Here is an 11,299-nt window from a genome sequence, read left to right as displayed (position 1 = left end):
AAAAGTATATTATTTCATATATACTATCAAATAATGTACCTTCAATGTACAATTAATATATTAAAAATGTACCTTATATTCATGGTCCACACAAGTTATATAGACTATGGTCCATTCAATAATCATTGAATATTACACGGGCCAGCTCAACAATCCATGAGTTGGCCCAACTCAATCCAATAACCCAATAGGGCCAACCCAATGAGCTTACTTTCTTATTGGATTGATCTTTTTGGATTTTAGCCCTGCAATTTTTAGGGCTTAATGGGCCAGCCCATGGTTCAGGCAACTCAATGAGCTTACTTTCTTATTGGATTGATCTTTTTGGATTTTAGCCCTGCAATTTTTAGGGCTTAATGGGTCAGCCCATGGTTCAGGGCTAAATTGACATCCCTGGACGGCACCATTACCGTGCTCATGATGCATGCTGGGCACGAGCCCACAGCATAACTATCCCAGATCTAATGTTAATTAATAACTCGTATGTCACTTTTAGTGTATGACAAAAATATTCAACATATAAAATGGTACCTGTAAAAAATATCACTAAGTCATTACATTAATCAAGTACTCAAAATTTATATATAATTAATATACAAATAATACCATTCTGCTCGATCACGAAGAATCTTCTTGCTATACTTTTTTTTTTTCTTCTTAGATTATCCAATTACGCTGCTTTATATATATATATATATATATATATATATATATATATATATATTAACTAAGAGTTGACATTTTCAATGGTATGCTAGTTAGTATGAAATATTCAAATGTTCTCATTTTATATTATAAGAAATTGAAACAATTTATTCTAATTGCACATATTATATTTGTTTAATAATTCAATTGTACGTGTTTTAAGTTCAATGATCAAATTACATAAAAGTAATTCCGTATAAGTTCACTAACATATTTAACACGTTTGCATTAAATAAATACAATGAATTTACATTTAACTAAAAAATATTAAATAAAATTAACTACTACAAAAATCGTGACGAAACCACTCCAATCAGCTATTCAAAAAACAAACATCACAAATTCCCTAGCGGGGTTTCAAAGACATGGAGTCCAAGTTGTGTGTTATCAATACTAGACGTAAAATTGTCTTCACTCCGGAAAGATGAGCTCTTTCAATATGATGTTTAGGTTTTTTTTTTTTTTTTTTTTTTTTTTTTTTTTTTTTTTTTTTTTTTGTACTATAAAGCATATATAGGTATGTGTCTTATGTTGTAGATTTTTGTGTCTTGTGTGATGCAATTATATATCTTAAGAGTATGAATTATGTAAGTTGAACAAATTAATAGATGTGTAAAACACAATATATTGTGTCTTATGTCGTGAAATTTGTGCTTTTAGAACATAAATTTTCTACCTAAATCATATTTGGAAATAAGTAAATATATGACATGTGTATGTGTATTGTGTTATGAGTTTATGTACCTTAAGAATGGATCCTGTACATAGAGTACATCAATTAGTAGTCCTGTAACACACACCATATTGTGTGTCTTACTCTTATGTTATGAATTTATGTTTTGTGTTGTGAAATTTTATGTATATGGAACATAATTTATCTACTTAAATCATATTTGAAAATAAGTAAATATATAACATATTTATGTGTCTTGTATTATGAAAGTATATACTTATTATAAATTCTATACATGCAATAAGTTAGTATTGTGTAGAGACATGAAAAACGAGAAAACTATACAAATCATTCAAATTTAAAAATCAAAATCATTTTAATCCAGAATCATGTGGACGCTGGATGGTCCACAATATAAATTGCCCTCATTATTGAAGCCCGCACCTTTTGACATGCAAAATTTCGAATGTATTAATGTTTTTAATTCGGAGTATTATTTAGAGGTTGGAATGTATTAATGTTTTTAATACGAATGTATTAATGTTTTTAATACGAATGTATTAATGTTTTTTTTTTCCATTGTATAATACGGAGTATATAGAAGTCCCATAAATAATTGAAGTGTAGTGGCCTCTGGCCCAGTTGAAGATATTGGAGGCCCGTTGACCTAAAAATATGAGAGAATCGCAACCGCTCCTTTTTCGGCAAATTTTCGGCAAATTATATTATGCACCGCGGTGCATAATCGATTATGCACCGCGCGTCTTTTTTTAAAAATGAAAATTAACAGTGTTTATTTTCGCCGTTTCGCACCCTTTTACAAAAAGTAACTCTGTTATTCAGTGTCATTTTGTATACACTGCAGTTTCAGTTGAACACAACTACAGTTTCATTTCGATATAACTATAGTTTCATTCGATATTTATAGACTCAAATATGTGAAAATGTTATTTAATTTTATTTTATATACACTATAGTTTTATTAAAACACAACTACATGATCATTTTGATATAATTACAGCTTCATTGTATAATATACACTCAAATATGTGAAATGTTATTCAGTTTCAGTTTATATACACTGCAGTTTCATTTCACTATAACTACAGTATCATTTTGATATAACTGCAGTGTCGGTTTGAATATACTGTAGTGTCAGTTGGTGTTTAATACACCAAATAAACGGACTCCGTTAACTCTAACGACGGGCCGTTTCTTTACTTAAAGAAACGGCGCCGTATATGGGCCGCGGTGCATAATCGATTATGCACCGCGGTCTATAATATAACAACTGCCTTTTTCTGCACCTAATTATCCACTTGTGAAGTTGTGCTGTAGGGGAAAAAATTTACGACAACTGATTCAATGTATTTATATAGGCTTTGTTATACATACATTATTTTATAACAAGATCTTTAGATACATTTAGATTAAGTATCCATTTTATTTATTATAAGATGTCTTAAAAGTTATTGATCAAACATTTCTCGAATAATCTAAACTCTTCAGGCTTAATTTTTTAAAAAAATCTAGACTAATTATACTTCAATGACAACATTGAGTGTTACACAAAAAGTATCAAAATTATTTTTAGTGAAATTTGAATCTACATTTTTATTATAATGTATCATACAGAACACAAAAGCAAATATTCAATTGCTTTTAGTTTTTCGATATTTTCAAATTAATAAAATTTAGTCAAATTTTTTGATTTTTTTTTCATATGAATTTATTTAAAATATCAAATTGGCCCATTAAGGTTGAGATTTATAAATTAAAAAAGTACTATTATAATCAGATGAATAACAGAATTAAATAAACTCAAAAAACCAGAACTCAAAACTTTTTAAATAGAAGTCCAATCCAAATACCATTAAACCATATAGTCTTAGTAAGAAGTAATCAATTTAGATTGTTCATATAACTGATATGCTCAAATCCATAACGATTCAATCAACTTAGATTGTGGTAATAGTGTGTGACTTGAACTTTGCTATTGACCTTAGAGAAGGACAGCATTACAAACGGAAATTGCTTTGTGTTGCCCTTTGAGGGTTCGATGAGCATAAATGACGATTGCCACACAATTATTTTAATTAGTACTCCATAATATTTATTATTTTTTTGTTAAGAAAAACAAAGTGTATAAAAAGCACAAACATGATTACCAAGTCACAGAGCCAAAACCAATCTCCACTATTCTCTCCAATTCGGTAATTCCTTTGATGTTGTATACATTCATACATACATAGCATCTCCTTCATTGCCACACGCAAATACCTTCTTCTTCTGTTTTCCCTTTCCAGAATTACGGCACGCAAACCGAGAAACCCACCCGCCCACCCCACCCCTCGCCACGCACGCGATCCTGTATCTGCCCACCACACGCCCAGTCCCACACCCACACCCGCGCCTTACCTACCACATCATCATTTTTCGATGAGATATTGAAAGTTTGAAACACACGCCCCGGCTAATCATGTATATAAGCTCCTACTCTTCTTACTCGGCCGCCACTTCACTCTTGCGAGGCTCCTCGTCTGCATTGTGCCGCTCACGCTTCTTCTCTTCCGCTTCTCCGCTCTATAGAACCTACCAGAGCCCCTCGTTTCGCCAGCAGCAGTATCGGTCGTTGAGCTTCTCGTCTGCTCTGCGATCGATCCGTTCCTCCGTGCCCCGCTGGAGTCACGGCGTTGATTGGAAGTCACCTGCTATCCCTGCCTCTCAGATCAGGATCGCCTCTCCCGTTTTGAGCGATTTCCATCGGAAGATCGCGACTATGGGTAATCTTATCATTTCTTTTCTCCAGAGTGATTTGTTTAGATGTTTTCCTTGGTATGATTGATCTTTCCTGATTATTTAAAATTTCAGCAGTTTTTTTTTTTTTTTTGGAAATGTGGAATAATTACTTTAAAGCGGTGTGTTTTGTTTGACTTTTCTGTATTCATCTGATCAGCTGAAGTGGTAGGGCCGCTAGTGATATTGACGGGGGATATTTCTCTCTTTTCCAGATGCTTATCCTTTTTTGTTTTGGCACTTGATTAGTTGTATTTGAAAAGTCGACGTCTACTTCCGTTAACTTTTTTTGTAGTTGTTGTGATTGAATGACTTTTTTATAATCCTGACTTATCAAGGGGAAATTGCGAATCTGAAAATCTAATATTCTGTTTGTGCTAATGGCTTCAGCATCTGAGAATCCGTTCAAGGGAATCCTTACCAGTCTCCCCAAGCCAGGAGGGGGTGAATTCGGAAAGTTCTATAGCCTTCCTGCTCTCAATGATCCACGGATTGGTATTTCTCTCATGATCCCTTTATTTCCACTTTTAGTACAAGTGCTTGCTTTCTGAACCAATAACAATCCCTTCGTGAGGGCTGCCTTGTTGTACTTGTGTGGTGCACTGGTGTGGGCTGATAGATTCTCTTGATTTACAAAAAAAATGTATCTTCCATTATCTTATTATACATTTTAAGGATTAAAACATTGTGGCAGTTTTCACAACCTCTCACAACTTAATTAATTAAAAAAATTATTTTACTCTGCATATAATTATTGATCTGGACCGTGTTCTGCTTCCCATGTCTATATTTACCCATTTCTAACATTATTTTCTGAGTCTGCCAAGGTAAAAGGATCTATGTAGCTCGGATAGTGCTTTTGTGATGTTATTGGAACACTTGTATATGTTTTTAATCTATTCTTTATCCTCTCATGCATGTATAACAGATAAGCTGCCATACTCTATTAGGATACTTCTTGAATCAGCAATTCGTAATTGCGACAATTTTCAAGTGAAGAAGGAAGATGTTGATAAGATCATTGACTGGGAAAACTCTGCTCCTAAGCTGGTTGAGATACCATTCAAACCAGCCCGTGTGTTATTGCAAGTACTGATCTTGATCCATGCTTCCTTCCTTAAAAGTTTAACTGGAGAGAATAATTTTTCACATGAACTTTGTTTTCTTCCCAGGACTTTACTGGTGTCCCAGCAGTGGTGGACCTTGCTTGCATGCGTGATGCTATGAACAACCTTGGCAGTGATTCTGACAAGATCAACCCCCTGGTAATCTTCATTTCAATTCTTTCATACAATCGCACTAGTCTTCTCTGTCAAATAAAATATTTACTCTCCATTTGTGAATTTATGCTGCTATTTTCAGCAAATTACATCATAGTATGTAATACCATGTATCCATGGATCTATCTGCAGCTTTGCATGAGTTCAAAACCATTAAGTTTTAGGACATTAACATATCAACCTCTTGATGCCAACAATTCTTTAAGAAACTTGGGCATGCAGTATGTTCAATTAGCATGACAGGATTAATTGAAAAAATGGGCAATCTGTTTTATTCATTCGTCTCAATTGATTTTTTTTATTTGAAAATTGCAGGTTCCTGTAGATCTTGTTATTGATCACTCAGTTCAAGTTGATGTTGCGAGGTCAGAAAATGCAGTCCAAGCTAATATGCAGCTTGAATTCCAGAGAAACAAGGAAAGATTTGCCTTTCTTAAATGGGGATCTAATGCTTTCCGCAACATGCTTGTTGTCCCACCTGGTTCTGGAATTGTCCATCAGGTACTGGACTTGAAACATATTAGCCTAGTATTTAAAACTGATAGATGCTTTTCGACTCAATATCACACAGCTAACTTGGTTATCCTTTAGTTTCATTTTTATTACAAAAACATCTTGATGATTTTTTTCTTTCACTTATTGATGACTTTTCATGGAATAAAGAGACATATTAGGCTTTATATCCATTTTAACATCAATGGCATACTTGTAGGTGAACCTTGAGTATCTTGGACGGGTTGTGTTCAACACTGATGGCATACTTTATCCAGATAGTGTGGTTGGAACAGATTCCCATACCACTATGATTGATGGCCTAGGAGTTGCTGGCTGGGGTGTTGGAGGTATCGAAGCGGAAGCAGCAATGCTTGGTCAGGTAAATTAACTAACAATTCCTGAAACACTTCTCTTTTATAATTGGCAATTGTTGACATGCTTTTTTCCCCTTGAGTTGTCAAGTCAAATTTATTGACCTTTTGCCTTTGTTTGCACATGGGCAGCCAATGAGTATGGTGTTGCCTGGAGTTGTTGGGTTCAAGTTAGCAGGGAAATTGCGCAATGGTGTCACAGCGACAGATTTAGTTTTAACTGTGACACAAATGCTGAGGAAGCATGGTGTTGTCGGAAAGTTCGTTGAATTCCATGGTAACTGGAACTTAGAAATGAATTCACTAAACCTAATTTGTTTGATTGTTTTACCCTTTTTTTTTTTTTTTTTTTTTTTTTTTTTTAAAGTATAATTTTATGAAAGAGTTAACATTCCTCTCTCCTTTTTTTTTTTTTTTTTTTTTTTTTTTTTTTCTGTTTAGGTGATGGTGTGGGTGAACTATCATTAGCTGACAGAGCAACCATTGCTAACATGTCTCCTGAATATGGTGCAACTATGGGATTCTTCCCTGTAGATCATGTTACTTTGCAATATCTTAAATTGACTGGGAGAAGTGATGAGACTGTAAGTTTCAGTTGTATGCTGAATGTGAAAGTGCTATAGATACTTTCATGCTCTTTGTTGGTTCAAGTACTAAGTTTTTGCTACAATTTAGGTGGCGATGATTGAGGCTTATCTTCGTGCAAATAACATGTTTGTTGACTATAATGAGGTAACATGTTTGCTGACTATATGTTTGTTGACTATAATGAGGTGGAACCCCATTTAAAATTATCTTCTCAGTATTCTTGGTTATCTTCTCCTTTTTTAGTTCTGATCTGAGGTATTATTTCCCATTCAAACTGCAGCCTCAACAAGAAAGAGTGTATTCATCTTCCTTGCAACTGGACCTTGTGGATGTTGAACCATGTTTGTCAGGGCCAAAAAGGTACCGTTTCTGGTTCTTAAACAGTGAAGTGAATAATACAATATATTATTCGTAGTTTATGCCAAAATTCTACTTATCATGACAGACCACATGATCGTGTACCTCTCAAAGAGATGAAGTCTGACTGGCATTCCTGCCTTGATAACAAAGTGGGATTCAAGGTGATTGTCAAACTTGTTAAACTTCTCTTAAAAGACCTTGTCAAATGGTTGTGTACCCTTCACACATTCCTTAAAAATTCACTAATCACTACACATTTTTCTGGTTTGATATACAACATATTTGTTTGTTAAAAGGGATCATTTTAGAACGAATTCCATGAAATATCAAGGAGAAGAATGGCTCTTAACATACCTTATTAGTATTATCATCAAGTTAAGGTTGCTGTTGTTAACAAACTCAATTCTGATGCAGGGTTTTGCCGTGCCTAAGGAGGCACAAGAAAAAGTGGCAAAGTTTTCTTTCCATGGACAGCCTGCAGAACTCAAACATGGTAGTGTTGTAATTGCTGCCATCACAAGTTGCACAAATACATCAAATCCTAGTGTTATGCTGGGAGCAGCACTTGTGGCTAAAAAGGCCTCTGAGTTGGGTCTACATGTCAGTTCTTGTTTCTAGACTTGAATGTTTTTTTTTTTTTTTTTTTTTTTTTTTTTTCACCCTTATCATTTATTTGAATGTGTTTGTTTTTCTACACCACGTCAGGTTAAACCATGGGTTAAAACAAGCCTTGCCCCAGGATCTGGAGTTGTTACAAAATATTTACTTCAAAGGTAATGTCTGCATGTTCTGAACTGTTTAAATGCATTTTTTTTTTAAAATTGTTCACCATTAATCTATTTGTTGCTGTATGCAGTGGGCTGCAGGAGTATCTGAACCAGCAAGGTTTCCATATTGTTGGATATGGCTGCACTACCTGCATTGGCAATTCTGGTGACTTAGATGAGTCAGTTTCTTCTGCTATATCTGACAATGGTATGTGATTCTGCCAATTAATCACTTAAGAGGTTGTTTGGCAATGCTTCTGTTTTGGTCTTGTTGAAAGAGAAACTAAAAATGTAAACATTGATGAAAAGAATTTTCTTTTGTCTTCATTATTAATTGGTTACTTGCACCTTTGGCTTGCTTTTGTTAAAAAAAGTGTTTTGCTTTGCACTTTCCTATTACTCGATAGGAACCCTATGAGTTAAGAGAGATGGTAGTTTTGTGGTCAGGGTCAGGATGGTTACGCATACAAGTGGGTGGATAGGCTCAACTCTCAAGTATTTGGGTTGGTTGAGATTGTTACACATAATTGATAACAAAAACAGATACTTTTTTTGGGCAAAAACAGGCAATGAGTTTGATAACATTTAAAACAAATAAAAACCTGAAATATAAACAAACTCTGTTTATTGCTCTTGTTTTGGAAAATCTTAGAAAAAAACGAAAAACATATACAAAATGTTACCAAATGGTCCTAATTGTTTCATTTTGGGCTTAGAAAGCGAGCATGGACATTGATGTTTCATGTCAATAATAGTTTGTGTTTGTCTAAATAAAAGTTGTTTGCATTTTACAGACATTGTTGCAGCTGCTGTACTTTCTGGAAACCGTAATTTTGAGGGCCGTGTTCATCCCTTAACACGGGCTAACTACCTTGCTTCACCTCCTCTAGTGGTTGCCTATGCACTTGCTGGCACGGTATGTGAATAAATGCTCTGTTTCTTATGTATTTGGAGTTAATTTTCACATAATATGTGCCCAGTGTTTATGGGATAGTAGCCTACTACTTCTTGAAATATATATGGGTGTCTATTGCATTATATATATTTAAGGGGTGTCATGTCTATGCTTTTTTAAATTTATTTATGAAATATACAAAAATTTAGTGTAAATTGACCTTTACATGCTAGATAAATATGAAGTGATAGAAGTCTGTACATCATGGGCGTATAGTAGTTGTATTATTCCGGCATTTGAGTATAGTAGTCAGATAATAAGTTTGTCATACTCTGCAGTCTAGTTACATGGATATGTTTTTAATTTTGTGCAGGTTGATATTGATTTTGAGAAAGAGCCAATTGGGGTGGGGAAGGATGGTAAGGATGTTTATTTCAGAGATATCTGGCCATCAACAGAGGAAATTGCAGAGGTATGCATCTTATCATAGAGTCTTTTTACTTCTTTGTGAGTTGATAGTGAAAAAGTAATTGGTCATTTTCTTCTTTAGGCTGTTCAATCAAGTGTATTGCCAGATATGTTTAAGAGTACCTATGAAGCTATTACAAAAGGGAACCCTATGTGGAATGAGTTATCAGTCCCAGAAGCCAAGTTGTACTCATGGGATACAAGTTCTACATACATTCATGAACCACCGTATTTCAAAGGCATGACCATGGACCCTCCAGGGCCTCATGGAGTCAAGGATGCCTATTGCTTGTTGAATTTTGGCGACAGTATAACCACAGATCACATCTCCCCTGCTGGAAGCATTCACAAGGATAGTCCAGCTGCTAAGTTCCTCCTTGAGCGTGGGGTGGATCGCAAGGACTTCAACTCTTATGGCAGTCGGCGTGGCAATGATGAAATTATGGCAAGGGGAACTTTTGCTAATATCCGTCTGGTAAACAAACTGTTAAATGGAGAAGTTGGCCCAAAGACAGTTCACATCCCAACAGGAGAAAAACTCTATGTGTTTGATGCTGCAATGGTATACTATTTGCTTTTATTTGAGTCATCATTTGTGCTTTACATATGCCATATGCTTCAATGCCCTAAAACCAACATATTACTTTCAGAGATACAAGTCTGCTGGGCAGGATACCGTAATCTTGGCTGGAGCAGAGTATGGAAGTGGAAGCTCCAGAGATTGGGCTGCCAAGGGACCAATGTTGTTGGTGAGACTTTCTACATCATCTTTCACTTTTTTCCTTTTGGGTTTCCATCTCGAACTCAAATCACATGAATTGTGTTACAGGGAGTAAAAGCAGTAATTGCTAAAAGCTTTGAGAGGATACACCGCAGTAACCTGGTTGGAATGGGCATTATTCCTTTATGTTTCAAGGCTGGAGAAGATGCAGACACACTTGGATTAACAGGCCATGAGCGTTACACCATTGATCTCCCCAGCAAAATTAGTGATATTCGCCCTGGACAGGATGTTACTGTTCAAACTGACACAGGAAAATGTTTCACATGCACTGCTCGGTTTGATACTGAGGTAATTCTTTCATCTTTCTTGTTTTTATTTGAAAGTTAGTGTCTCATCTTCCACCCAAAAAATATTAAAACAACATTGGAGATAGGGAGGAAATTGGAAGTGCATCTCACTGCAGGGAAACTACTTAGCAAACATGAAATACTTGTCTTGAAATATGGTGTAATGATTCAAAGGGGTTCTCCCAAAAGAATCCCCTTTCCTTCAATATTTGATGATTCGGTTGCTTCTACAGGTGGAGTTGGCCTATTTCAACCATGGAGGCATTCTTCCATATGTTATTCGCCAATTGACCCAGCAATGAGCAACTGCATTTATTGGTACAATTGTCAGGCTGGTGGATATTGCAGTTGTAGTGGTGTGCCAGTTTAATTGGGAACGGAATAAATGGCCATGCAATTGTATTTACACTCTTATTAGAGAGGGTATCTTCCAGTAACATCGGCAGAGTTAAATTGTTGGCAATGAGTAGAGGATGTCATTTTTTCTAATAATCTTGTATTCATATTTCCTTCAGACATGATTCTCTACTGTCTTTAACGCAGCGAAGCTTAACTAGTCTTCAGGGGATATACATTGATGACATTTTGATATCTCAAACTATGCTAGAAACATGAAGTTTATATATTTGCAGTTTTTTAAAAAGTTTTATCCCCTTGGGTGTTGGTGTTGTATTGTGGTATTGGTATCATGTGATAATGGTAAAGGTACAAATTTTACCAAATATCTAGCAGTGGTTTTCAGTTCGATTGGCTGTTGAGTTCTACTACATTAATTTTTAATTTTTACTCCCTCAATTAAATATTTTGATGAGTATTAATAAGACATTTTT

The 11,299-nt window shown here is 35.1% G+C and overlaps 1 protein-coding gene across 1 annotated transcript; it reads left to right on the top strand.

Moving 5' to 3' along the window:
• Positions 1-3,497: 3,497 nt before the first annotated feature.
• Positions 3,498-11,212, top strand: LOC109187774 (aconitate hydratase, cytoplasmic-like). Its single transcript, XM_019338089.1, has 20 exons — positions 3,498-4,161; positions 4,565-4,669; positions 5,103-5,263; positions 5,347-5,439; positions 5,770-5,955; positions 6,167-6,328; positions 6,453-6,597; positions 6,762-6,904; positions 6,996-7,052; positions 7,189-7,268; positions 7,354-7,429; positions 7,683-7,868; positions 7,974-8,041; positions 8,125-8,243; positions 8,830-8,951; positions 9,304-9,402; positions 9,481-9,960; positions 10,049-10,147; positions 10,228-10,470; positions 10,703-11,212. Exons 1-20 carry the CDS (start codon positions 3,858-3,860, stop codon positions 10,769-10,771), a joined length of 2,997 nt encoding a protein of 998 aa, XP_019193634.1. The 5' UTR covers positions 3,498-3,857; the 3' UTR covers positions 10,772-11,212.
• The last annotated feature ends 87 nt before the right edge of the window (positions 11,213-11,299 follow it).

This window comes from Ipomoea nil, unplaced genomic scaffold (assembly GCF_001879475.1).
Source record: "Ipomoea nil cultivar Tokyo-kokei standard unplaced genomic scaffold, Asagao_1.1 scaffold1421, whole genome shotgun sequence".
In the NCBI taxonomy this organism is placed as follows: domain Eukaryota; kingdom Viridiplantae; phylum Streptophyta; class Magnoliopsida; order Solanales; family Convolvulaceae; genus Ipomoea; species Ipomoea nil.
Note: the sequence above shows the minus strand (reverse complement) of the source record. Positions and strands in the feature narration are given on the sequence as shown.